We start from the raw sequence: 27792 nt of genomic DNA, 5'->3' as shown, positions 1-27792 counted from the left end.
ACACCTCTGAGATGGAACACGGCAGCTGCCTAATAATTCACCGGGCCACGATGGATCACACTTTAGGACAGGAAATGCAAAGGCCAGACCCCCGCCGCCCCCCAGGAAGGAGGGGGTGGTGGGAGTGGCAGGCCGGGGTGCTGGATGCTACTGAAGGTTGGAGTGAAGACTAACTCCCCTGGTTGCTTGCGTGCAGTCGGCTAAACGGTATTCAATCAATCAATCAATCGTATTTATTGAGCGCTTACTATGTGCAGAGCACTGTACTAAGCGCTTGGGAAGTACAAATTGGCAACACATAGAGACAGTCCCTACCCAACAGTGGGCTCACAGTCTAAAAGGGGAGACACAGTCTAAAATGCTTATTCATTAAGCATCTCGCTCAAAAGCCCGGAACAAGGCACTGGTCTCTGACTCCACTGGACCCAGTATTGGTATCTGAGAGTCTACTGCGTGCGGGCCACTGTGTTAAAGCATTTGAGAATCCGGTAGGAATCAGCGGACTCGATCCCCTGCGCTCAAGGAGTTTCCAATGGAGCAATCAATCAATCAATCGTATTTATTGAGCGCTTACTGTGTGCAGAGCACTGTACTAAGCGCTTGGGAAGTCCAAGTTGGCAACATATAGAGACAGTCCCTACCCAACAGTGGGCTCACAGTCTAAAAGGGGGAGACAGAGAACAAAACCAAACATACTAACAAAATAAAATAAATAGAATAGATATGTACAAGTAAAATAAATAAATAAATAGAGTAACAAATATGTACAAACATATATACAGGTGCTGCGGGGAAGGGAAGGAGGTAAGATGGGATGGAGAGGGGGACGAGGGGGAGAGGAGCAAGGAAGACAAGACACTAAACCGGCAGATAGGAGGAACTTACGGACTGTAATGATATGTATTTCCAGGCCCTGATGGGTTTTTTTATGGTATCCGTTAAGCGCTTACTACGTGCCAGTTACTCTACTAAGCACTGGCGAAGGTACAAGCTAATCAGTTTGGACACAGTCCATGCCCCACGTGGGGCTCACAAACCATCCCCCCTTCACAGATGAAGCGCAGAGAAGTGAAGAGACTTGCCCGCAGCCACACAGTCCATCAGCCAATCGTATTTATTGTGCATTTACCGTGAGCAGAGCACTGTACTAAGCGCTTTGGAGAGGACAATATAACAGACACGTTCCCTGTCCACAACGAGCTAACAGTCTAGAGATGAGCTGACAGTCTAGAGAAGCACACACAGCAGGCAGGTAGCAGAGCTGGGATTAGAACCCAAGTCCTCTGATTCCCGGTCCCGTGCTCTTTCCGCTAGACCACGCTGCTTTATCGTCTCTTTTTTTCCTGCCCACCTCTCCAGGTACTATCTAAGGGAGAACCTATGACCCTGGCCAACTGGTGGTCTTGGAAAATGTCCTGGAGAGCCTGGTGGCAGGAAATCCTTTGGCACCCGCCTCACTTTGAGGATGAGGACAGGGCCCTATCGTTCCAGCTCCAAATAGCCTTTTTTCAAGGGCCACCAAATTATTACAATGATAATTGTGGTATTTGCTAAGCACTGCCTATGTGCCAGGCACTGTGCTAAGCGCTGGTATAGGTACAAACGAACTGGGTTGGACACAGTTCCTGTCTCACACAGGGACTCACAGTCTTAATCCTCATTTTACAGATGAGGTAACTGAGGCACAGAGCGGCAAAGTGATTTACCCAAGGCTACACAGCAGACAAGTGGCAGAGTTGGGATTAGAACCCAGGTCTTTCTGACTCCCAAGCCCATGCTCTATGCAACAGGCCATGCTGCTTCTCCATGATGGTGGCGGTGCTTGGAGCTCCTCAGGAAAGGAACTAGATCTCGGAGCGTGGTTATTCCGTTCCCCATCCTCTGGGAAATCTGCCTGCTCCAAATACTGAATTCGGAGCCACAGGTACGTGGAGGGCGGGGGAGAGAGTTCATTCGGAATTCCAAGCTGAAGGCATTCCAGTTGGGGATCGGCACCTGTATAATTTATCCAGACTCCTCCTCCTTCCTCCTGTTCTCCTGGAATCTTGTCGGCTTGATCGCCCCCTCGGATCTTTCTCATTAGTTGGTTCTTTTCCCCGCAGAGGCCCAGACCAGCTCCATAAAATCGTTGATCATCTTGTGTGTGTGGAGGTAGGGCATCCCTGCCAGTATCGTACCCTCCCAAGCCCTTAATACAGTGCTCTGCACACAGTAAGTGCTCAGTAAATACCACCGATAGATTGATAGAGCACGACCCACCAGCCCAACAGTTATCCAAGGCTCTGTCTCCTTCCAACCCTCTGTCACTTCTGGGTCAGGGGAGTCGAGCCCACTGTTGGATAGGAACCGTCTCTATATGTTGCCAACTTGTACTTCCCAAGCGCTTAGTACAGTGCTCTGCACACAGTAAGCGCTCAATAAATACGATTGATTGATAGAGGGTTTTCCTCTGAAGTGGATGTGGCCATGGTCCACGTATGTTTGTGTTATCGAAGTGCCTGCTTCTTGGGTATTTTTGTGGGTATCAATCAATCAGTGGTATTTATTGAGTGCCTACTGTGTGTAGGGCACCGTAATAATAATAACTATGATATTTGTTAAGCACTTCTGTGCCAAGGACCATTCTAAACACTGGGGTAGATACAAGGTAATGGAAACAGTCCCTGTCCCACATGGTGCTCAGGGTCTTAATCCCTATTTTACAGATGGGGTAGCTGAGGCATGGAGAAGTTGTGACTTCCCCAAGGTCACACAGCAGACAAGTGGCAGAGCAGGAATTAGAACCCATGTCTTCTGACTCCTAAACCTGTGCTTTTACCACTAGGCCATTATGCTTCTAATAATTGTGATATTTGTGAAGCGCTTACTATGTTCCAGGCACTGTATGAAACGCTGGGGTGGTTCCAAGGAAATCAGGTTGGGCACAATTTCTGTCCCATATGGGGCTGGCTGTCTCCATCCCCATTTTACAGAGGAGATAACTGAGGTTCAGAAAAGTGGAGTGACTTACTCAAGGTCAAACAGTCACAAAGCAGATGAGTGGCTGGAAAGATTAGAACCCATGACCTTTTGAATCCTGGGTCCGTGCTCTTTCCATTACGCCATAAGCGCTTGGAAGAGTATAATGCGAGAGTTGGTAGATGCATTCCCTGCCCACAATGAACTTAACAGTCTAGAAGGGGAGACAGACTAATATAAATAAATAGTTTAGAATGTATAATTTATAGGTATGTACATAAGTGCTGCGAGGCTGAGGGTGGGGGGAATACTGCATGCCCAGAGGTCACAGATCCAAATGCACAGGTAATAAGAATAAAAATAATAATGGCATTAATTACTAATGGCTAATTATTACTCTTATTATTTATTATTAATGATTATTATATAATACTACTTATTAATTATTAATACCATTATTAATGGCTTACTATGTGCCGAGCACTGTTCTAAGCACTGGGGAGGTTACAAGGTGATCAGGTTGTCCCACGGGGGGCTCACAGTCCTCATCCCCATTTTACAGATGAGGTAACTGGGGCACAGAGAAGTTAAGTGACTGGCCCAAAGTCACACAGCTGACAGTTGGCGGAGCCGGGATTTGAACCCATGACCTCTGACTCCAAAGCCCATGCTCTTTCCGCTGAGCCACGCTGCCTCTTTTCTGCAGATGATGCAGTAGAGAAAGGGGGCCAGGGAAATGAAGGCTTAAGAGGGGAAGGCCTCCCCACTGTTGGGTAGGGACCGTCTCTATATGTTGCCAACTTGTACTTCCCAAGCGCTCAGTACAGTGCTCTGCACACAGTAAGCGCTCAATAAATACGATGGATTGATTGAGGAGATGTGACCTTCACTAGGTATGACCGTGCAGGCCTAGGAAAAGAATTGAAGCAGCGGCAGCAGATGGAAAGGGCCGAGTACGGTTTGCGGATCCGGTAAGCGCTCAATAAATACCACTGGCCGACTGAAGCAACGTCCCTCCCCGGGCTACTGGAGACGGCCAGGGAGTGACAAGGCCGCGGCCCTCGAGCCGGTCAACTGGGAGCCGGGGCTAAATCCCGGCCAAAAGAGGTAGTCAGGGGCTACCCCCTGAAGGAGAAGGGCCACTTGGACACGGAGACCTCCCCGTGTGGAAGGTGTCCCCTGCCTCCTGGGCCCAGTTAACCTTCCCAGTCATCCCCTTCTAGACTGTGAGCCCGTTGTTGGGTAGGGATTGTCTCTATATTTTGCCGACTTGTACTTCCCATTTTATTTTATTTTATTTTATTTTATTTTTATTTTATTTTATTTTTATTTTATTTTATTTTTATTTTATTTTTATTTTATTTTATTTTTATTTTATTTTATTTTATTTTATTTTATTTTTATTTTATTTTATTTTAATTTTATTTTATTTTTATTTTATTTTATTTTATTTTTATTTTATTTTATTTTTATTTCATTTTTATTTTATTTTTATTTTTATTTTATTTTATTTTATTTTATTTTATTTTATTTTTATTTTATTTATTTTATTTTATTTGTACATATCTATTCTATTTATTTTATTTTGTTAGTATGTTTGGTTTTGTTCTCTGTCTCCCCCTTTTAGACTGTGAGCCCACTGTTGGGTAGGGAGTGTCTCAATATGTTGCCAACTTGGACTTCCCAAGCGCTTAGTACAGTGCTCTGCACACAGTAAGCGCTCAATAAATACGATTGATTGATTGATTAGTACAGTGCTCTGCACACAGTAAGCAATAAATACAGTAGAATGAATGAATGAATGAATCCCCCTGTGGTGCTGGTGATGGTGGTAGTCGTAGTAGTGTGGTTCACTGGAAACAGCCTGGGCGTTGGAGTCTGAGGTCATGGGTTCAAATTCCGGCTCCGCCACTTGTCAGCTGTGTGCCTTTGGGCAAGCCACTTAACTTCCCTGTGCCTCAGTTCCCTCATCCGGAAAATGGGGATGAAGACGGTGCACCCTGCGTGGGACAACCTGATCACCTTGTAACCTCCCCGGCACTTAGAACAGTGCTTTGCACATAGTAAGCGCTTAATAAATGCCATCATTAAGAGGAGGAGGAGGAGGAGCGGCAGCGTGAGTTGGTTAATAATGATAATAATGGCATTTGTTAAGCGCTGATCACCTGATCACCTGATCACCTTCTATCCCCCCCAGCGCTTAGAACAGTGCTTGGCACATAGTAAGTGCTTCATTCATTCATTCATTCATTCAATCGTATTTATTGAGCGCTTACTGTGTGCAGAGCACTGTACTAAGCACTTGGGAAGTCCAAGTTGACAACATATAGAGACAGTCCCTACCCAACAGCAGGCTCACAGTCTAGAAGCAGCGTGGTTCAGTGGAAAGAGCCCGGGCTTTGGAGTCAGTGGTCGTGGGTTCAAATCCCGGCTCTGCCAATTGTCAGCTGTGTGACCTTGGGCAAGGCACTTCGCTTCTCTGGGCCTCAGTTACGTCATCTGTAAAATGGGGGTTGACTGTGAGCCCCCCCGTGGGACAACCTGATCACCTTGTATCCCCCCAGTGTTTAGAACAGTGCTTTGCACATAGTAAGTGCTTAATAAATGCCATCATCATTATTATTATAGAAGGGGGAGACAGAGAACAAACAAAATAAAATAAACAGAATAGATATGTACAAGTAAATAAAGAGACTAATAAATCCGTACAAACATCTATACATATATCCAGGTGCTGTGGAGAAGGGAAGGAGGTAAAGTGGGGGGGGATGAAGAGGGGGAGGAGGGGTCCCTACCTCACAGTCTAGGAGACTTAATAAATGCCATTATTAATTAAGCCCTTAACCCCAGGAGTTAAGCGCCCCTGTATATATGTATATATGTTTGTACATATTTATCACTCTATTTTACTTGTACATATCTATTCTATTCATTTTATTTTGTTAATATGTTTGGTTTTGTTCTCTGTCTCCCCCTTCTAGACTGTGAGCCCACTGTTGGGTAGGGACCGTCTCTCTATGTTGCCAACTTGGACTTCCCAAGCGCTTAGTCCAGTGCTCTGCACACAGTAAGCGCTCAATAAATACGATTGACTGATTCATTCATTCATTCATTCAAGTGTATTTATTGAGCGCTTCCTCCGTGCAGAGCACTGCACTAAGCACTTGCGAAGTCCAAGTTGGTAACAGGTAACAAAACAAAACATGTGGACAGGTGTCAAGTCCTCAAAACAAAAAGAATTACAGCAAAATCCACATCGTTAACAAAATAAATAGAATAGTAAATACGTACAAGTAAAATAGAGTAATAAATCTGTACAAACATATATACAGGTGCTGTGGGGAGGGGAAGGAGATTGATTGATTCTAGACTGTGAGCCCACTGTTGGGTAGGGACTGTCTCTCTATGTTGCCAACTTGGACTTCCCAAGCACTTAGTCCAGTGCTCTGCACACAGTAAATGCTCAATAAATACGATTGATTGATTGATTCTAGACTGTGAGCCCACTGTTGGGTAGGGACTGTCTCTCTATGTTGCCAACTTGGACTTCCCAAGCGCTTAGTCCAGTGCTCTGCACACAGTCAGCGCTCCATAAATATGACTGATTGATTGATTGATCGATTCTATACTGTGAGCCCACTGTTGGGTAGGGACCGTCTCTCTATGTTGCCAACTTGGACTTCCCAAGTGCTTAGTCCAGTGCTCTGCACACAGTCAGCGCTTAATAAATACGATTGATTGATTGATTGATTCTAGACTGTGAGCCCACTGTTGGGTAGGGACCGTCTCTCTATGTTGCCAACTTGGACTTCCCAAGTGCTTAGTCCAGTGCTCTGCACACAATCAGTGCTTAATAAATACGATTGATTGATTGATTGATTCTAGACTGTGAGCCTACCGTTGGGTAGGGACCGTCTCTCTATGTTGCCAACTTGGACTTCCCAAGCGCTTAGTCCAGGGCTCTGCACACAGTCAGCGCTCAATAAACACGACTGATCGATTGATTCTAGACTGTGAGCCCACTGTTTGGGTAGGGACTGTCTCTCGGAGAAGCAGCGTGTCTCAATGGAAAGATCCCACGCTTTGGAGTCAGAGGTCATGGGCTCAAATCCCGGCCCTGCCACTTGTCAGCTGTGTGACTTTGGGCAAGTCGCTTCACTTCTCTGGGCCTCAGTTCCCTCATCTGGAAAATGGGGATGAAGACTGTGAGCCCCCCGTGGGACAATCTGATCAACTTGTATATCCCCCCGTCTTACCTCCTTCCCTTCCCCACAGCACCTGTATATATGTATATATGTATATATATATATACATATATATATGTATATATGTATATATGGTTGTACATATTTATTACTCTATTTATTTTACTTGTACATTTCTATCCTACTTATTTTATTTTGTTGGTATGTTTGGTTCTGTTCTCTGTCTCCCCCTTTTAGACTGTGAGCCCACTGTTGGGTAGGGACTGTCTCTATGTGATGCCAATTTGTACTTCCCAAGCGCTTAGTACAGTGCTCTGCACATAGTAAGCGCTCAATAAATACGATTGATTGATTGATCCCCCAGGGCTTAGAACAGTGCTTTGCACATAGTAAGCGCTTAATAAATGCCATCATCATCTATGTTGCCAACTTGGACTTCCCAAGCTCTTAGTCCAGTGCTCTGCACACAGTCAGCACTCAATAAATACGATTGATGATTGATTGATTGATTGATTGGGGTCCCAAGTAAGGCAATTTCCCTGATGAATGTAAAAGGGTGAAAGGAGGGAGCGCCCCCCAAACCCGGGCCCCCCCTCGGAGCTCACCAAACCGGTCAAGCCGGGGAGGGGCGGGGCTCCCATCTGAAAGGGCTGCTAGCCCGGCTCGGCCCCGCCCTGCCAGTGGCCCACCCTCTCCCCCCGGTCGCCACGTGATTCGGAGGCTCCAGGGCTCGGGTTACCGCTCGCCTCGGTCGCCCGTCGCTGCGGACGGACCCCCGGAGGATGGCCGGCCCAGGCCGGAGGCCCTCCGGCCTCTGAGCCGGGAGAAGGAGGAGGAGGAGGAGGAGGAGAAGAAGAAGAAGGAGGAGGCCCAGGTTTTGTGGGCACCGTTGGGGGGGCCTCCTCTCCCCTCCCGTCCCCCTCTGCCTCTCCCAGGACTGTCCTGTCCCACCATGGAGACGGTGGACAAGGAGTGCGGCGCCCTGGGGGGCCTCTTCCAGGCCATCGTCAACGACATGAAGGTAGGGAGACCCAACCCCGGCCGTGGAATGGGTGGACATTTATTTGCTGCATTGTGTGTTTGTGTATGTGTGGTGTGTGTGTGTTGGGGGGTGGGGGGCTTACCCCTCTCCCTGCTGCCTCGGCGCATTGTTTCCTGTCGGGGCTTCTGCCCAGAGACAGATTTAGCAGCCCGCTGGGGCCGGGGTTGGCCCCCACCACCAGAAAAAAAAGTCAATCAATCAATCGTATTTATTGAGCGCTTACTGTGTGCAGAGCACTGGACTAAGCGCTTGGGAAGCACAAGTTGGCAACAAGTCCGAGGGGCTGAGGTCAGGCAGGGGCGCTCATGCCTTCACCCCCTCCCACAAACGAATACATAAATAAAGCCACCCCGTCCTTCCTCTCTGTTGCCAACTTGTACCTCCCAAGCGCTTAGTACAGTGCTCTGCACACAGTAAGCGCTCAAATACGATTGATTGATTGATTGAGGAGAGGCAGGGCAGCGCTGCCTTTTAAAGGGCGCCGGGCACCCTGGATGGGCATTCATTTATGGATCGAGCGCTCACTGTGTGCGGAGCGCTTGGAAAGTACAATTCAGCAATACGGGGAGCCAATCCCTGCCCATAGTGGGCTTACAGTACAAAGGATGGGCTTCCACCTTCTGCCCTCCTTCCTCTCCCCTCCATTCCCTTCCTCCTTGCCGCTGCAGCCCAAAGCCCAGACAATGCTGTCATTGCCAAGGCGGGGGAAAAAAAAATAATAAAGCCAAGAGAAGATTAACTCTTTCTTCCCCGCCGTGCACCTGGCCTGCGCCTCTCCCCAATTTGCAGGGGAATTCCACCGGGAAGAGATGGAGGCAGGAGGGATCCTGCCCCTCCCACCCTACCACCCTCCCTCTTGGCCAGCGGGGTAGGCCGGAGACCAACCGGACCCTGCCCGGCAGGTGAAGATGCAGGGATCCCACCAGAGCCGTGTGGGGGCACAGAGGGCACCGGCAGAGAAGGGATGGCTTCCCCACATTTCCAGGACGTGTGGTTTGGGGGGCTGGAAACGAGGGGCGGTGAACAGCCCAGCCCCCGAGCCACCCCTTCCCTTCCCCGGTGAGGGAAAAGCTGAGACTTCCGCTCCCAGCGCCGTCCCTCCCCTTCCCCCCATCAGGCCAACCATCCTTCTGCTGATTCTCTTTCCGCATTTGGGCTCCCCCGTGTCCATCCAGCATTCCCCACCATGAGTTCTGACCCTGCAGCCTCCCAAATCCCTCCTTAGGGAAGACCCACCTCCTGAGCCTCCTGAACAGCAAACAGCTCCAGGTAGGAGCAGGGCCTGACTCAAGGTCACCCAGGATGTTGGCTGGAAGGCCGGAGCTAAGACCTGGGGCCACAACTGTTGGTGTCCCGGGGTCTTGCCACAACTGCCAGTGCCCCCATCCCCTCGCCCAACCGCTCAGCTTCTCCCCGAGCTGCCCTGGCCCTTTCATCCTCAAGAACTCCTTAAAGGGTCTAGCAGACTCCTCATCCCCAGGCTCTGCTCCTCTCCACCCCACTCCTGCATCGGCCCCAGGGAGGAGGAGGAAGGGCTGGGCAGGACAGCTGGGCCCCGGGAAGGTGGAACTGGAGGCCCAGGAGCGTGGAGCTCAGTCTCCTCTTTCCTAGGAGACAATGTTCTCCTGAGCTCCACAAGCCCTGTGAGAGACAACAGGCATCCTGAGGGGGGGATGGGGGGGCCCAAGGACAGCGGAGGTCAGGCTGGATGGGACTCGCCTCCCTGTCTCCAAGAGCTGGGTTGGGAGAGATCCAGGAAACAGTTCCAGGGGAGGGGGAAGAAGGAGATGAGGAGGCCAAGGAATAGAAGCTGAGAAGGCCGAGGAAGAGAAGGTAGAGTAGGGGTTGAGAAGGAAAGGGCTGGGGTCAGGGCCCAGGACACTAGCTTGGCTTAATGTGGGAAAAGCCTGTTTACCAGGGGACGGTGTTGGGTGCCCCAGGGATCGGAGGAAGAGCAGACTCGAGGGTTGGGACCTAGAGAATTTACTATGGGACCAGGTGCCTCTCCTTGCTGTTCCCTGCAGAAACTCCCAATCCCATCCTTTCCCACATCCCCTCTGAGAGGTCCCGAGGAGACAGCCCCTGGCAGGAAGAGGCAGAACACAACATCTAAAGCTTGGCCTGGGGGACCTGAGGGGGAGAGGGAGGAAGCTCACTCAGGGGCCCAGAGCAAAGCTGGGGAAAAGGGATCGGGGGCCTACATGAGAATGGAAGTCCTAGGGGCCCCAAGGGAAGCATGGAGCGTAGACTGGAAATGTAACGAAGACTCTGCAGCATATCCATCCCCTACAACCTGCCACATTCAGACTCACAGGGAAGTATACAGAGTCACTACTCTGCACACACATGCCCTCCTGCTCCACCTCCTCGATACGCACACACACACACACAAAAACCCCACAGAGCCCGGGAGAAATCCACCCAGGGTGTGCCCCAGGCCAGGGTGAGACCAGCCCTCCGGAGGGGTGTTAGTGCCTGGCATCAAGACCATAATGGAGTTAGGAGAAATCGGGAGGGCTGCAAGAAGGCAGGAGCAGGAAGCAGTGCAGAGACCGGACTGGCAGCCGGGCAGAACCGACATCACAGGCAGGACTCCGGCTCTGCTTACTTCAGCCAACTTGGGAACTGCCCCGTCTCCCTGACTGTGTCGGGGTCTGAGTTTGACCAACTGAGTGGAGCCCTAGGGCAGCAGGATCCTAGTGGCCTCAGCCGGGGCAGTTGCTGAGGATAAGCTCTGCTGGGGCTGTAGAAACCTTGAGGGAAACCAAGAGTTTCCACTCCTCCTTTCCTGCCCTGCCCAGGGGCCCCTAGTTACTGGTTTCCTTACAGCCCTGCCAACCTAGACTACTCATCAGGTGCCCTGGGCGACCTCCTCAGCCGAGACTTCCTGCCTCCATCCTCAGGCCGTGCGGCCGGTTCAGGAGCCACCACCGGGCACAATCCCTTGCCCTCGGTTGCCTGGCAGGTCGGGTATGCCTAACCACCTCCCCAGGCCTTTAGCCCAGCTAAATCAGGCCAAGATGTAGAGCGAGTCACCAGTGTCTGCTGGCCACTCCTGTCCATTTCTGGGTGCTCTGTGCCTCCATCTGCTCAATCAATCAATCAATCAATTGTATTTATTGAGTGCTTACTGTGTGCAGAGCACTGTACTAAGCGCTTGGAGCCTCCCTGGGCAGCAAGTCCAGAGAGGTGCCCCTACCTTCTGGGCACAAGGGGTCTCAGGGGCTGAGAAATGGGGTCAGTACTGGGGCAATGTTCTCCCCTCTAGGCCCGGCTTTCCCTAGTTGTAAAATGGGGAGAAATCTTGGAAGGCCTGGTAGGGTAAGCAGGAGGTGTGAGGGGAGAGAGCTCCCCAGTAAGACTAGAGTCCTGGGAAGCCCTTGATTTCTTTAATGGCCAGCAGCAGCACCCAGGGAAGCAGAGGACTCAGGTTCTGGTGAAAACAGCTGAGAAAAGCTCTTCCCCTGAAGCTGATTTCCTTGGTCATGTGATTCCTTACACCCTCGGTGGGAGGGGTGGGGGAGGGCATTGCAGCAGGAGGGATGTAGGCAAGACTCATGAAAGCACTTCCTGGCAGCGGGTGGTGAAAGCCAGAATAGGATTCCCAAGGGGACTACGAAATTGCCTTTTGGGAAGATTAGCAAGCGCACAAAGCCTCTAGGTGTCTGGAATGGTTCAGGAGCCATCCTGGAGCGGTGGAGAAAGAGGGGCGCCTCTGAGTGACCTCAGGTGGGTCCTTCCGGCACAGAATTCCAAGATTCCCGAGTCTTTAAGCCAATGGAGCAGCCCAGCCGATTCCATCTGCTGGCAGCTCTCCCGCAGGGCACTCCTGGAGCCGGCTGGACCAGGAAGCACCTGAGTCATCAGAGGCCGGAGGAGATCCCAAAGAGGGAGCGCAACTGCTCTCCCAATGCTGCCCTGGGGAAAGGAGGAGGAAGGGTCAGGACTAGCAAGGTTTTTTTCCTTGGCTACAGCATCAAGGTCAGGCTGACTGGGCCCTCTGTGAACCTGACATAAGGAGTTGAGGGTTTTGGAGGGATCTGAAGGACAAGGGACCTGCCTCAGCTTTGTGGCCCTGGAGTGTGTCAGGGAGGGCAGGTGAATTTGGGGAGGCTCAGCTCCGACTGTCTTTCTGGAGTGAGGGAACTGTGACTGGGGGTGCCAACTTTTCATTTTAGGGGGTGGGAGGGAAATGGGAGCAGAGGCTGGGAAGGGGCAGGCTTTAAAGACCTAGCAGGTCAGAAAGAGCCCCCAGCCCCCCCCACCTCCCCTCCCTGGGATCTGACTGGGTAGTCCCTGCTCTGACTTGGGTCGGTCCCCTTTGGAACGGGGTTTGCACAACAAAGGCCTTCAAATCTGGGAGCCCAGGACTGGCATCTCCAGGGGTCCTCAGTACGGGAGAAACTTGAGGTTAATTTGGAGAGAACGTGGGAAGCTCTCGATTCCAGATAATAATAATAATGATGGCATTTATTAAGTGCTTATTATGTGCGAAGCACTGTTCTAAGCGCTGGGGAGGTTACAAGGTGATCAGGTTGTCCCACGGGGGCTCACAGTCTTAATCCCCATTTTACAGATGAGGTTACTGAGGCCCAGAGAAGTTAAGTGCTTAGTACAGTGCTCTGCACACAGTAAGCGCTTAATAATAATAATAATAATAATAATAATGGCATTTGTTAAGCACTTACTATGTGCAGAGCACTGTTCTAAGCGCTGAGGGGGGGTACAAGATGATCAAGTTGTCCCATGTGGGGCTCACAGTCTTTATCCCCATTTTACAGATGAGGTAACTGAGGCTTAGAGAAGTGAAGTGACTTGCCCAAGGTCACACAGCAGGCATGTGGCAGAGTGGGGATTTGAACCCATGACCTCTGACTCCAAAGCCCGTGCTCTTTCCACTGAGCCACGCTGCTTCTCGTACAATACAATTGATTGATTAAGTGACTTGCCCAAAGTCACACAGCTGACAATTGGCAGAGCTGGGATTTGAACCCATGACCTCTGACTCCAAAGCCTGTGCTCTTTCTACTGAGCCACGCTGCTTCTCGTACAATACAAGCTGAGCCACTAGATCTGCACTCTGAACAGCTCATGTCTGAGGGACCCCACTGCCTCCTCTCCACCCCGGCCTCTACTCTTTATCTCCTTCAGCTTTCTTCCGTCTTTGGCCTCTGTGTGCCTTCCAGCCTCTCTTTTTATGTCTGGTCCACCCAGTGGATCATTGGGTGCCAGAGGGATCCAGAGTTTCACAGGTCATGAGAAGGGCAGGGGGAAGGAGAGCATAGTCCAGCACAGTAGTCCCTGCTGGGCGCTTGCCCACGCCTCCCCCAACCCTTGCTGATCCTGGGCAGCTGTCTGAGGCAGCCCCGGCCAGGGCACGGACCTTGGGTGGGATTCTGCTCACTGATGGCCTGTTTGTCCTCGGAGAGCCTTCAACCTTTTCTGGCTCTCAGGTCCCTGCTGCTGCCGTGGCTGGGGGGCAAGGAGGGGACGAGCCCTTGGGTTGACGGGGTGATGTCAGAACCCTGAGATTCCCCCCATAATGGGGCGAGGAGATCTCTCTCCCCTCCAGATCCTGAAGGTCCCAGCCGCCCTCAGTGCCAGTATGGTTCTGTCCTTCCTCTCTGGGAAAGCTCTAGTCTCAGTTGCTTTGCAAGGACACTGCTCCCCGATCCGGATCCTTATCAAGAGCTGCTAGAATTATCGGCCAAGGAGCCAACGCATCTGGCCCGGCCGTGGCTAACGCCGCCGCTACCCTGACCATATCTGCTGCAGCGGGTCACCCCAGCTGCCCCGATTCCCTACAGATCTCCCTTTCCTCATCAAGGACAGCCAGTCCCTGGTTCTGTGCCTCCTCCCCAGGCCTCAGCCTCAGGGGGAAGAGATTCTCTCCGTAAGCAGGTCAGAAGAGGGCAGCCCCAGTGACTGGGGAGCAGCTGAGGAAGGCGGCCAACCAGCCCTCCCTCCGGCCGGGGCAAATGGCTGGGCTAATATTTGCCTTGCCTTTCCTGGAACATTCTGTTTCAGACTTAGGGACCACAGAAGATCCTGGTTATTGGGGGTTTTTGTCCTTGCTCACCTCTACATCGCTGCCTCCTCTTTACATTGGACTTTTAACCCTCTGGGCCTCTCACCCCGGGGAAGGGGGCAGCTGGCAATTCCCAACCCCCATCCTTGCTCCCGGGTTTTCTCCTGGACCTGGTGTCCCAGCCCACCTCAGCTCCCACAACTAAGTGATGGACGTCGACCTCAGCCAAGCCCACAGAACAGCAGGCCGGGGCTAGGGCAGGGTGGCCAGGTCACCCCCACCCTTCCCAAATGGGCTTTCCTCCTTTTGGGCCTCCAAAACACAGGACTGAGAGTCAGGAGACCTGAGTTCTAATCCCAGCTCCACCACTTGCTGGCTCCGTGCCCAAGGGGAAGTCATTTAACTTCCCTGTGCCTCAGCTGCTGCATCCATAAATGGGGACTAAATACCTGTTCTTCCCCCTTCAGCTGTGAGCTCCAGGTGGGACAGGGTCTGCATCTGACCTGATTATCTTATGTCAACCTCAGTGTTTGGCACATAGTAAGTGCTTAATAAATACCACTGTGATGACAGTTCAGCTGCCCTGGTGCAGAAGGTTGTGCGTGCCTCTGAGGCTGCAGGAATAGCCGGGGAAGGTGGGGGGTGTTGGGGAGGTGGTGTGTGTGTGTGTTTGTCATGTCATGAGTCATGACCTCACCACCCCTCCTCTCCACAGATGCCAGGTAGCCGCCGGGTAGTTGCCAAACTAGGTGCAGGCCCAAAGCTCCTTGAGTTCAGCTAGGGCAGAGCCCGGCCCTGGAATTTCAACCCACGCAGGGCTTTCCCTGGCCTGCCTAGTCCTCTTTTGGGAGCAGCCCTATAGTCATTAAATCTGAAGACCTGCATTCTCCCTTCTCCGTTTTCACACTTAAGGGGATTAGGGAGGGGGCAGGCCTGCGGCATGTTTGGTCATTAAACCCCAGCTGAGTTCCACCCTCCTTCCCTTCAGAAGCCTGTCTTCTGGGAACTGTGGCCAGGGGCGGCACCGGCAGTAGTGAGGAGAGAGGTGCAGGCTGGCCCCAGAGGACGTGTCATAAAGACTCCTTCTACTAGAGAAGATTGAGGCCAGGCACTGCCGGGGGACACACCTTTGTAATTTTTTTTTTTTTTTAAAAGGAAAAAGACTGTTCTCCAGAAAAGAGTCTCCTCCAAACCAACTGACTTGTTTCCATCTCGCTTTTCTCCAGTCCAAAATGCAACCCCAACTGGGCCAGGCTGAGGATTGGTTGAGGGGTGGGCCCTGCTGCCCTCCTTCCCTCCCTCCCTCCCTCCCTCCGTCCGTCCAGACGGGAAGCCCCTTCCCACTTTCCAAAGGGCTGGCTTTGGGCACAGGCTGTCCTGTGGACCAGGATAAAGGGGGCACTGTTCCCCCCTCTCCTCCCGGGGAAGAGAAAAGTGCCTCTGTCCCCAGCACAACTGGCTCATTGAGGGCTAGGCCGGCGGGCACATGGCTGGCTGTCCCAAGTGCAGGCCAGGCCAGGCTGGCCCACTGACCACAGAACTTTCTAGCTCCCCAGCACCACGAGAGATGGGCGTCCCCCTGCCAGGGGCTGGGGGCGAGTTGTGGGGAGTCACAGAAGAACTGGCCCTGATGGCTGCTGGGTCAACTCAGGTCAAGGGAAGGGGTCTCAGATTCCCAAAAAACACCTGGGAGGTTGTGGCAGTTGGAGTCCCCGGGGGGTAGGACAAGACTTGTTTCCCAGGGAACCATTTCGGAGCAACACACAGGAGTACCCCCTCCCTCCCCCGCCCCTTTGGCCTGCCCTTTTTGGCAACATGGTCTGACTGGGAGGCCTAGGGGTCCCGGTTCCCCAAATGGCCTGGCCAGGGATTCCCTGCCGTCTCTGCCCCCAAGCCCCCGTGCCTCAGTTTCCCTATAGGAACCCAGTCAGAGATTGGGGAGGGTGAGCTAGACAGGCCCTCAGTGCAGCCTCAAGGGCATCAGCCTGAAACCCGTAAACTTCCCAGGCCAGGCTAAGTCCGTGGTTTGTTGAGGCTACTTGAGGCCGGAACACCTGAAGGAAAGAGGTTAGGCGCCTCAAGTGGGACACTGGGTTCCCTTGGGTCCCCAGCCATGACTGCAGCAGGCAGTGGGGGCCAAGTGATCTCCTCTGCAGGCTTCACCCTCTGCTCCTCCTACCTTTTTCCTCAGTACGGCAAAGAGGTGGGATTGGGAGGCAGGATTCTTCATCCCGATCAGAAGGCGAGACGGCCCACTCCCTCTGTCGGAATGCCTGCTAAGCACAAGCCTGAAGCCATCTCGGCGGCTCTGAGCACAGGAGCTGGTGCCTTTGTAAAGAGCTCCACCCAACAACCCGATCCCAAGGGTTGGACAGTCTCGGCATATGTCCAGCCAGGAGCCGGGGACCCGTGAGCTAGTGGCCAACGCCTCCTCAGCGGCCTGGCGGACAGGATGAGGTGGTTCTGGCAGAGGCCCCAGGAGAGCTAGACCTAACTCTTCTCCTCAGTGCCCTCCCCCACAACCACTGGTCCGTCCTGAGGTCCTTTTTCCATTGATCCCACTGCATCCTCCCCCTCTTCTCCATGTACTTCCCATAGCATTGCAGCAAGGGAATGCATTCCTCTTCTCTGGGTTACTGCCTGTTCTCCTGGCATGGCCTTTTTTCCCCTTTCTCATACGGGGGCCATGGTGGGCACTTCATCACCCCCTTGCCTAGAAGCTTGGCCTTTCTGAGGTGCCATCAATATCTTCCTGTGATGGGCTGACCAAGCCCCATGAAACTGCTGCTTTAGCTGCCTGCTAATATCCCAAGTCTGTGAGCATGGCTTCCGAACAGTCCCGGGACCAGCCTCCGCCAACGACAGTAGCTAGTTTAAAGGCAGAGGAGAGACTATTTGTCTCCTCACCACTTCCAGAGAGCAGCCTGACTTGAAGAAATATTTGAAGCAGGTGACGGGGAATACACCAGAAGACAGACTGGGGCCTCAGATTCTGGTCATTTCTCTGGGAGCCGAACCAATTCTATCTTAGGCCTTGGGTCGGGGGCAGGAAGCAAGTGGGGGCCTGAGAGAGGGAAGGAGGAGGAAGCGAGGGCTTTGGCCAGGAGGGCGGGCTGCCAAAGGGAAGTCCATTTAGGCAGAAATGGGGAGAAAGCCCATGGTCCAGAGGACAGAAGCCCAGCAGTGATCAAGGGTGGGTAATTGGCTCGGGAAGATTGAAGGAACTAGATCCAAGCTCAGAGCGGAGCACGGGATCAGGAAATGTTCTGCCTTTTTTTTTTTCTTTCTTAATAATTCATTAAGCACCTATTATGAGCCAGAGACTATACCACTGTATTGGGGTAGATACAAGCTAATCAGGTTGGACACGATCCCTGCACCACATAGGGCTCACAGTCTTAATCCCCATTTTACAGATAAGGTAACTGAGGCACAGAGAAGTTGAATGACTTGCTCAAGGTCACACAGTAGACAAGTGGCATAGCCAGGATTAGATCCCAGGTCCTCTGACACCCAGGCCTCTGCTCTTTCCACTAGGTCCTGCTGCTTCTCTACCTTTCGCGACTGCTTCTTATTTTATGCTCTTTTTGCCAGGTATCGGCAGAACTTTGTTGAAAGTTGGTTGAATGTTGATTGCCGTGTGTGATTGTGTGATTTTACTTAACACTTGAACTCTCTTTAGCTTTGGTACAGTACTTTTTACCTCATCGTGTGTGAATCCCCGGATGTCGTGTTCTGGGAAGCCAAGGCCATGTTGGGACTATAAGGGAGGGTTCGGCTTTAGAAAGGGGTTCAGGGATCAGCTGAGTGCCCAAGCATAGAGCCACATGTGGCGCTCCCAGCTGGTTCCCGCTCCGGGGTCCGGGAGGTCCAGAACTCTAGGTGATGGTGGCACAGTTTACCCGCAGGACCTTGAGGACCTGGAGCTGGGAAACGCTCCTCAGAGAAGTCTGGAAGGCCAAGGGCCTGGAGATAACGACGGACTGAACGTACAAGTGGGGGTTCATTCCTGGCTAATGCACGCAGGAGAGAGGCCCAGGTTCTTCCCGGGCGAGCCCTTTGGGTGGGTTATAGCTAAGGGGGGAACCCCAGGAGTACAGCCTGAACCCCCTCCGTTCCTCGGAGAGGCCGGGACTTTGTTCAGACTGCTGTCTGAAGAGAGAGGCTGTGCGGCCGTTGGAGGGTGGGGGAGACCGACGTCCCGCCCAGCCCCTCGGCTCTCAGGACTGAGGAAGTCTTGAATCTGGACATTCAACTCATTTCCCCATTTGTCACCTTCTTTGCAGAGCTCATATCCCATCTGGGAAGACTTTAACTCCAAGGCTACCAAGCTCCACTCCCAGCTCAGGTGAGTCACCCCGGCTCAAGGACCACCAAGCCTAGAACCCTAGAAGACCCGCAGCTAGCAGACGAACTGGCCCTGAGAGCACGTACTTCACCTCCATCCTCCTGCATCCCCTCCTCTTCCTCCCAGGATAGCCCCTCCAGAGCATCTGAGAAGCAGCGTGGCTCAGTGGAAAGAGCCCGGGCTTGGGAGTCAGAGGTCATGGGTTCAAATCCCGGCTCCGCCGCTTGTCGGCTGTGTGACTTTGGGCAAGTCACTTAACTTCTCTGTGCCTCAGTTCCCTCATCTGGAAAATGGGGATTAAGACTGTGAGCCCCACATGGGACAACCTGATCACCTTGTGTCCTCCCCAGCGCTTAGAACAGTGCTTTGCACATAGCAAGCGCTTAACAAATGCCATCATTATTATTATTATTATTATTATTATTATTATCTCATCCTCTGGGCGGAGCCTGACAGCCACGATGGGGGCGGGAGGAGGCGTTTATCCCTAGCAATACACCGAGCTGAGGTGGGAGAGGGCCCTGGATTCCTGTTGCAATGTCAGTCCGGGATAGGCTGCCCCCAGATCCAGGGCTCATCCCTACAGCCTACTTCTGCCTAACCTACTGCTTTGGCAGGATCACCAGTTCAGGCAACCCTTTGGTGTTCCTGTTCCAAACCCAGTCTCTTGGGCTGGCTTCACCCCCCCGACTCAACTGCCCCCAACCCCAGCTCAAGTAGAAAAGAATCCCTAAAGTGGGGACAAGGCACGGCTCCCTTTCTCAGCTCTCCTCCCCCTTGGCATCCCCACCAAAGCTTGGTCAAAGTGATGAATTGGGAGGAGTTTCTTAATGAGACTGCAGGGAAAAGACTGAAAACTCTCTATCGTATTGTACCTCCCAAGTGCTCTGTACAGTGCTCTGCACTCAGTAAGAGTGACTGATTGATTGACTGGAAATACAGAGCCTGACACCGACACCATCTCTCTTGGCTTCTGAGACTGGAGTCTTTCTGTCCCCTAGCCTCTCCGGGGCTGCGGAGGGTGTCTGTCTTACACTCCACCCCGCAGGCAGTAGCCTCGCTCTGCTCCCACTCCTCCTCTGGGGCTGGGGCAGCTGCCTTTTGGGAGGTGAGATGAGGGCCCCGGGGAGAGGCCCATGAAGTCCTGGTAAGTGAAGTCTCTGCCCTTGTTTGTGTGCATGTGTGTCCTCTTTCTGTCTCCTTAGTAGTCTCTATTCTCTCTTCTGAGCCCCCGACTTCTCTCTCCTCTCTGATTCTTGCCTTCCTGGGTCTCTATGTCTCTACTCAGCCCCCCAAAATCAGGGACTGGGCTCCACTTGGTTTCAGTGTCTGGGAGGAATGCTGGCTGCCCTGGCCTCCCGGGTCCCGGAAAGCAGGCAGTGTGGCCGGACTGCAGCCCTCTCACTGGTGTCATGGAATAGTGTCTCTTGGTTGGTCATGAGGCTGATCCCAGGCCATGGGGAACCTCTGCAGAGACGCAGAGGGGTCTAGTTGTTGAGGACTGAGGAGGAGCAAATGCGTCTGTGTGAGCTCTGGGTACAGATTCCAGATCCACCATGAGGGGAGGAAAGACCCCCCTGAGTCACTCCCAACTGTCTGCGTGACCATGCCAGCGCTACCCAAAGTCCTCCAGGGTACTCAAAGCCACCTCCCAGGCTACCACCTGCAGACCGCCCGAGATCTCCAAGGGAGGATATTCCTGGAACATCTCTGTGTGCTTCCAGCCTAGCCAGGGCCCGGCGTGCACGGCTCCATCTTAATGTCCACAATTGAGCTATTGGTGCGGCCCATAGGCTTCGGGCAGACAGGGGTGGGCGGCTGCTGCTTGAGGCTAAGAGAGTCTCCTTCTGGTGCCAAACTGGGGTGGCCTACCTTCCATGGGGTTGGCCACCATGGCAAGTCAGGGTGGGGCGAGGAGCCAGGGAAATCAGACGGCGGTGAGCTTCACCGGTCAGGCTACAGGGTTCCTCTGTTTGGACAGCCAAACTGAAGTTCCTGGGCCAACTGCCGGCCCAGGCCAGTGTCGGGAGGGGAGAGGACTGCCCTGCTGAGCCGAGCTGAGCCGGACTGACCCTGGACGGTGTTTGTCTCTCGCAGGACCACAGTCCTGGCTGCAGTTGCCTTCCTGGATGCCTTCCAAAAAGTGGCCGACATGGCCACCAACACCCGAGGTAGGAAAAAGTGAGGCGGAACCTGGGCTGGGGGGAGAAGGCGCAGAGGGAGGAGGGTGAGACGGGCGGGAGGAGGGCGAGACTGGCTGGAGAAGGGCCCGGGTTTGGGGAGATGACGGTGGGCTTGCGGGAACAGAGGAGTGGGATGTGAGAATCCTCAGTGGGGAGGACAGTCCATTATGAAAGGTCCCAGCTGGGCAGCAGGGGACTCCTGGATGTGTTCTTGTTCCACCATTGGCCTGCTGAGTACAGGCAAATCGTTTCACCGCTCTATTCGTCCTTGCCTCCTGCTTAAAGAGCAAAATAATTATCCTTTCCTCCTCTTCTGAGGTGAGGGGAATGGAGGCAAATGAGGTCATGTCTGCGTGAGTTCTGCAGCAGCAGTGTTGTTGCTGTAGTAGTAGTAGTATTGTGGTATTTGTTAAGCCCTTACTCTGTGCCAAGCACTGGCGTAGATAGAAGATAATCAGGTCGGACACAGAGCACTTACTATGGACAAAGCACTGAGACTGTTCATAAGCACTGGGAAAGAAGTCCATGGATGAGACACAGACCTGGACCCTAGCCAACAAGGGGCTCACGATCTGAGGACGGTGGGTGTGTGTAGCTAAAGGGTAGGGTGTGGAAGGATTTAAACATATAAGGAGAGATTCATTCACTCATTCATTCGATCGTATTTACTGAGCGCTTACTGTGTGCAGAGCACTGTACTAAGCTCTTGGGAAAGTACAATACAGCCGTAAAGAGAGACAATCCCTAACCACAATGAGCTCACAGTCTAGAGGCAGGGAGACAGACATCAGTGCAAATAAACAAACATCAATATAAATAAATAACAATTACAGATCTATACATCAGTGCTGTGGGGTGGGGAGAGTGGTAAGAGCTAAGGGAGAAAATCAGGGTGATGCAGAATGGAGTGGGAAATGAAAAAAGTGGGGCTTAGTCTGGGAAGACTCCCTATGTAACACGTGTGTGTGTGTGTGTGTGTGTGTGTGTGTTTTCTGTGTGTGTACACACAGAAATGTCCCTTATGAAGCCTGACAATGTCATGATGTATCCCAGGGTTAGAAAATACCAGGAAGTTACAGTCAGATAAGATGAAGCCAAATATGAACCAAGAAAACACACAAACATAGACCCACAGGAACACCCTTGGACGCAGTAAGATCGAAACACCTTTAGAGCAGGGATCATGTCTACCAACTTTATTGTATTGTGTCCAACCTGGTTAACTTATTATCCACCCCAGCCCTTAGAACAGTGCTTGACACACAATAAGCACTTAACAAATACTACAGACACACGAACACACACACATTCCCAGACTGAGCCTCCTCCTTCCTCTCCCCATCCTCCCCTTTCCCATCCCCTTTCCTCCTTCCCCTCCCCACAGCAACTGTATATATGTATATTTGTTTGTACAGATTTATTACTCTATTTTATTTGTACATATTTATTCTATTTATTTTATTTTGTTAATATGTTTTGTTTTGTTCTCTGTCTCCCCCTTCTAGACTGTGAGCCCACTGTTGGGTAGGGACCGTCTCTATATGTTGCCAACTTGGACTTCCCAAGTGCTTAGTACAGTGCTCTGCACACAGTAAGCGCTCAGTAAGTACGACTGAATGAATGAATGAACCTCTACACCCGCAGGAATACACTCAGACTCCCACACACAGCCCAAGTGCCGGCTTTTCACCCCGCACACGGGAGCAAACTTGGGGTGGGGCTTTAAGAGGGTGAGGCTTTCAGGGAGGAGGAGAGGCAGAGAGGGGAAGGGCCAAGGAGAAAAAGTCAGGGAGAGACTCACTCTGCCAGGGGAGCAGATGGACCCCAGCTGGGTCTCTGAGCTCCCTGAGTCTGATGGGAGTGAGGGACGCATCAGGTCAGCGGATGAGGAAGCCCGGAGTGGAGAGAGTAAAGCCCAGGCCTGGAAATGCCATCTGCCAGTAGGGAAACAGAGTCAGAAGGGGAGCCGCCATCTAGGCAGCTCCATGTCCAGCTGGCTCCAAGGGGTTGTACAGGTGAGCTGTGGCTGCCCACCATGCATGATCAGAGGGACAAAGCTAGTGGTTTTTCGCCCTGCGATACCAGGCTCAAGAGACAGGAGCAAGCACCTCCCGGATACACCCTAGCCCATCCACACAGAACCACCTCACCCCTCCTGTGTACATCCACCCAGGCATTCAGAAAACCAGGATCTCTCCCTTCTCTGGAGGGCCCTGTGGGATTCCGGAGAGTGGATGGCCCTGGGCGATGCCTCAGCCCCCTGGAGCTGGGGGAGAGCTGAGCCCACTGTTGGGTAGGGACCGTCTCTATATGGTGCCAACTTGTACTTCCCAAGTGCTTAGTACAGTGCTCTGCACACAGTAAGCGCTCAGTAAATGCGATTGAATGAATGAATGAATGGTCAAGCCACGGACACGGGGCCCGGCACAGTCATTCCAATCCTAACAGGGTCAAACCCAGCGGACAGTGTTGGGGAGGAGGGAGGACCTGGTACCAGAGCTGACCGTCAACCTTGAGCGGTCTCTGTGCTCTCCTCCCCGAGCAGCACACCTTGATGACAGACACACGGAATTAGGGATCTGTGGCAGAGATAACGGCCCCCCCCAAAGTCTACGGTTGCTGCTCCCTGCCCTTCTTCCCCCTGCCCACCAGCTCCCTTTGGCCTGAGCTGTCACTGCGCCCTGGAGTGGCCGCGTTCAGGACGAGATGGAAGGAAGTGGCAGAAAGACAGTCAGTTGCAGGAACAAAGCCCAGGTCTTAGTCACCAATCTGGTTGTTCCACACCTCCCGCACGCTGCTGACCCAAGCTGGTGACCCAACCGGGGAAGGTACACAAGGGGGCTAATTGACACCCTCCCCCATCATCAAAAGTCCCAAAGGAGAGGCAGCTCTCTGAGGGCAGGTTGACAGGATCCCGACTAGAAGGGGTGTTGCTTGTATTCTCTTTGGGCAGGGGAAGTCCCTGGTTCCCTCACCTTGCCCTGCAAGCCCCGTGCTCCCCCGGGTGCCAGAGTGTAGAGATGACTGTGGAGTCTGCCGGGGGTGGGTGGGCGGGTGAGGAGCCTGACATTCTCTGGTGGGGCCCCCCATCTGATGGTCCCAAGGGGCTCCCCAGCCTGACCCTTGGATAAAGGTGATTAGCTAGCGGTTATTTCTGCATCCCATTCCCCACTTCCTGGGCACCTGGGTAGTTGTATCCATTCTGTTCTCAGCCTCTCAGGGAGCCAGCCATCTGGGGCGGGGTTTGGGATGAGGCGAGAGCAAAGGTGGAAGCATGGTGGGGTGGTTGGCCTGGGCCAGGTTTGTCTACTGCTACACGAGCCCAGCGCCATCCCCACCCACTCGGTTAGACCTCCCCCATTACTCCCCCCACCCCCGGCCAAAGCCTACCAGAAGCCATACTGGTCCTGCCCAGATCCCAGGCTGAACAGAAGGGAGAGAGCAGGGCTACTGGGAACTTGGAGGGAGGGGGCAGGAAGGGCGGTCTTTCCCAGGAAGCATAATTTGTATGTACAAGTTATCCCTGGCCCATTCTGCTCTCGCTGGAGGGCTTCGAGTTGGCATTTGCCAAATGCCTGGGAGGTGAGTGGACCAGTCAGCACAAGTGTGCTGATGACACAGGAAGTGGTTAAGGCTAGGTATATTGGGAAGGAGTTTGAGTAGGCCCCAGGTGGGTATTTTTCTGGTCTCCCCACCTCCAGCCTCTCCCTTTTCCAGCCTATACTGCACTCTGCAGCATCAGCTTCCTGAAGCGTCACTTGGCACACATCTCTCCACCCCTCCAAGTCCTCCACTGGCTCCTCGCATCCCTCCTCCTCAAGAAAGCACCCCTCACAGCACTCCTCTGAAACTCTCCACCAACTCCCCCTCCTTTCATATGTACTCTCTTCCCCCGCCACACCCCTACCCATTCTCTTTGTTCCTCCCAAGCCCACCTTCTAACTGCCCTCAACTCCCCCTGCCTCCACCCATCCCCTCGCTCACGCTGTTCTCCCAGCTTGGAACTTCCTCCCTCCCCAATTTATCTGCTCTCCCCACATTCAAAGCCCTCCCGAAACGTCCACATCCTCCAACATGCCTTTCCTAATTCACTCTCAGCATTCTGAGTCACAGGAACACGTCAGCCATCTCTAGACCTGTGGACTTACTCCTACTCACCCTCGGCACTTAAATAGATATATTTCTTCAGTTGCTTCTGTTTGTAAATACTTTAATGTTTGTCCCCCCCATTAAGGGATAAGCTCCTTATGGGCAGGGAGTGTGTCACTTGACTGCTTTGTACTTAGTACGGTGCTCTGCACCCACAACCCAGTTGTGATGACTGCCACAACTTCCTGGGCCCTCTCTGAGGGTTTCTCTCTGAGCTTCGCCCTCGCCCCTTCGCTGGCGATTACCTCTTCCACTGCCCCAGCTTCTTCCTCACCCCCTTGCATTAGGTAACCCCTCAAGTCCTCTCTCTGTAGCCCCAGGCTAGCGCAGTCAATCAATCAATCAATCAATCAATCGTATTTATTGAGCGCTTACTGTGTGCAGAGCACTGTCAGCCCTTTGGCCCAATGAACAGCCCTACCTTGGGTGCGGAGCATTGGCCCTCCGGGGGATATTTACCATACAGTGTAGGGATTTGAGATATAACTGATAATGGGAGACCCTCGGTAACTTGTATGTATATTTGTACAGATTTATTACTCTATTTTACTTGTACATATTTACTCTTCTATTTCTTTTGTTAATGATGTACATATATGTTGCCAACTTGTACTTCCCAAGCGCCTAGTACGGTGCTCTGCACACAGTAAGCGCTCAATAAATGCGATTGAATGAATGATATTCGAGGGGAAATGAGCAGCACCGGTACCCACGGTGTGCCAACTGGGCCCCTTCGCATGATGGGGGCGGTTTCTGCTCGGGCCCTTGGGAACGCCAGGGTGAAGGCGGCTGCTTGTCCGGCATCCGGAGAACCTGCCGACCTCCCGCGCAGACAGGAAGCAGGCCCTGGCATACAGCCATGCGGACAAACCCTGCCCTTTCAGGCCAGCAGCCAGGGCCCCCAGCTGCTCCGTCCCTTCCCTCAAAGCCACGTTCAGCTGCTCCGGCGGCGGGGCTGCCAGCTGCCTGCATTGCAGGTCCGGCCTCCCGCTCCAAGGAGCGGGGAGCGGCCTCCTCTCCCGCGGGCAGCACCGAGCCGGTCGGCATGTCAGGAACGTGTCCACCCAAAGGCGAGCCCCCGGGAGCAGCCAGCCGGGCAGCCCCAGCTGCTGGCTTGCTAAGACGCAGCCTCCATCTCGACGGGGCTGGGTCACGGGGCTGCCGTGCCTCCCCTTCTCAGGAATCGGGGTGCCTTTCTTGGGGTGGAGGCCGGGCCTCTCTCCTGGAGGCTGGATCCCAAGCCCCGCCAGGCCCCACAGGCCGTGGTGGAGCTCACCCAGGACCCCTCAGACACTAGGCCGTGGCCATGGGACTAGTTGCCCGGGGTGGGCTGGGCAGGGATGCTCGGTGGTCCTGGTTCACGTAAGGGCAGGGTTATTTAGAGAAGGTGGGTTGCTTGGCTGGGGAGGGCAGGAAGGAGCTGGTGGGATTCATCCATCCATTCATTCATTCAATCAATCGTATTTATTGAGCGCTTGCTGTGTGCAGAGCACTGGACTAAGCGCTTGGGAAGTACAAGCTGGCAACGTATTTCATTCATTCATTCATTCAATCGTATTTACATTGGGTTAAAAGCAGTGGAGAAAGTCCAGGGAGCAAGTCTGTTGTTGCCCCCGGAGTTGGAAAGAGCTAAGGCCGTCGGATGGAGGCCTAGTTCGGGGAAGCAGCGTGGCTCAGTGGAAAGAGCCCGGGCTTTGGATTCAGAGGTCGTGGGGTCAAATCCCAGCTCCGCCACTTGTCAGCTTTGTGACTTTGGGCGAGTCACTTCACTTCTCTGGGCCTCAGTGACCTCATCTGTAAAATGGGGATTAAGTCTGTGAGCCCCACGTGGGACAACCTGATCACCTTGTAAATGCCCCAGCGCTTAGAACAGTGCTTTGCCCATAGTAAGTGCTTAATAAATGCCATCATTATTATTATTATTAGTTATGGTGAGAGACTCCAGAGGGGCTAGGGCCAAATTCCCCCTCTGCCCCCTGCCAGAGCAGAGCAGGGATAGGGATGGGGATGTGGAGGGAAGCTGTGGGGAAGGGCCGGAGCCTTGTGTCCCAAGCTCCTGGTTCTAGGCTTGCCCCAGTCCGATGACGGGCAGTTTTCCAGAGGCACCAGGCAGCTTAATAAGACATTAGGAGAAACCTGGGTAGGGGGAGAGGGGACCATTGGAGAAGCAGTATGGTTTAGTGGAAAGAGCACAGGCTTGGGAGTCAGAGGTCATGGGTTCTAATTCCGCTTCTGCCACTTGTCTGCTGTGTGACCTTGGGCAAGACACTTCTCTGTGTCTCAGTGACCTCATCTGGAAAATGGTAATAATCATAATAACGATGGTATTTGTTAAGCTCTTACTATGTGCAAAGCACTGTTCTAAGCGCTGGGGAGGTTACGAGGTTGCGGGGCTCACAGTTTTAATTCCCATTTTACAGATGGCACTAAGGCACAGAGAAGTTGTGACTTACCCGAAGTCACACAGCTGACAGTTGGTGGAGCCGAAATTTGAACCCATGACCTATGACTCCAAAGCCCAGGCTCTTTCCACTGAGCCATGCTGCTTGGTAATGCCCCACGTGGGACAACCTGATTACCCCGTATCTACTGCAGCGCTTAGAGCAGTGCTTGGCACATAGTAAGCGCTTACCAAATACCACAATTATTTATTAAGCGCTTAGTCCAGTGCTCTGCACACAGTAAGCGCTCAATAAATACGATTGAATGGATGAATTATTATTATCCAAGTGCGAGGCGGGCGAAGGAGGAGGAGGGAAAAGAAAGGATGGTTCTGGCCCTTCTCCGGATTTCAGATCCTAGACTGTGAGCCCACTGTTGGGTAGGGAACGTCTCTATATGTTGCCAACTTGTACTTCCCAAGCGCTTAGTACAGTGCC

The 27792-nt window shown here is 52.8% G+C and overlaps 1 protein-coding gene across 6 annotated transcripts in view; it reads left to right on the top strand.

Moving 5' to 3' along the window:
• The first annotated feature begins 7904 nt into the window (after positions 1-7904).
• MTSS2 (MTSS I-BAR domain containing 2) overlaps positions 7905-27792 on the top strand; it is a 41199-nt gene continuing 21311 nt past the window's right edge. For all 6 annotated transcript variants that reach the window (XM_038753549.1, XM_038753547.1, XM_038753546.1 and 3 more), the window contains exons 1-3: positions 7905-8184; positions 18520-18581; positions 20679-20752. In XM_038753549.1, coding sequence (XP_038609477.1) covers positions 8116-8184; positions 18520-18581; positions 20679-20752 — 205 coding nt within the window. In that variant the 5' untranslated portion in view covers positions 7905-8115. The remainder of the gene's footprint in view (positions 8185-18519; positions 18582-20678; positions 20753-27792) is intronic.

This window comes from Tachyglossus aculeatus, chromosome 11 (assembly GCF_015852505.1).
Source record: "Tachyglossus aculeatus isolate mTacAcu1 chromosome 11, mTacAcu1.pri, whole genome shotgun sequence".
NCBI lineage: Eukaryota > Metazoa > Chordata > Mammalia > Monotremata > Tachyglossidae > Tachyglossus > Tachyglossus aculeatus.
The sequence above is the reverse complement of the archived record's forward strand: the minus strand, read 5'-3'. Positions and strand labels throughout refer to the sequence as shown.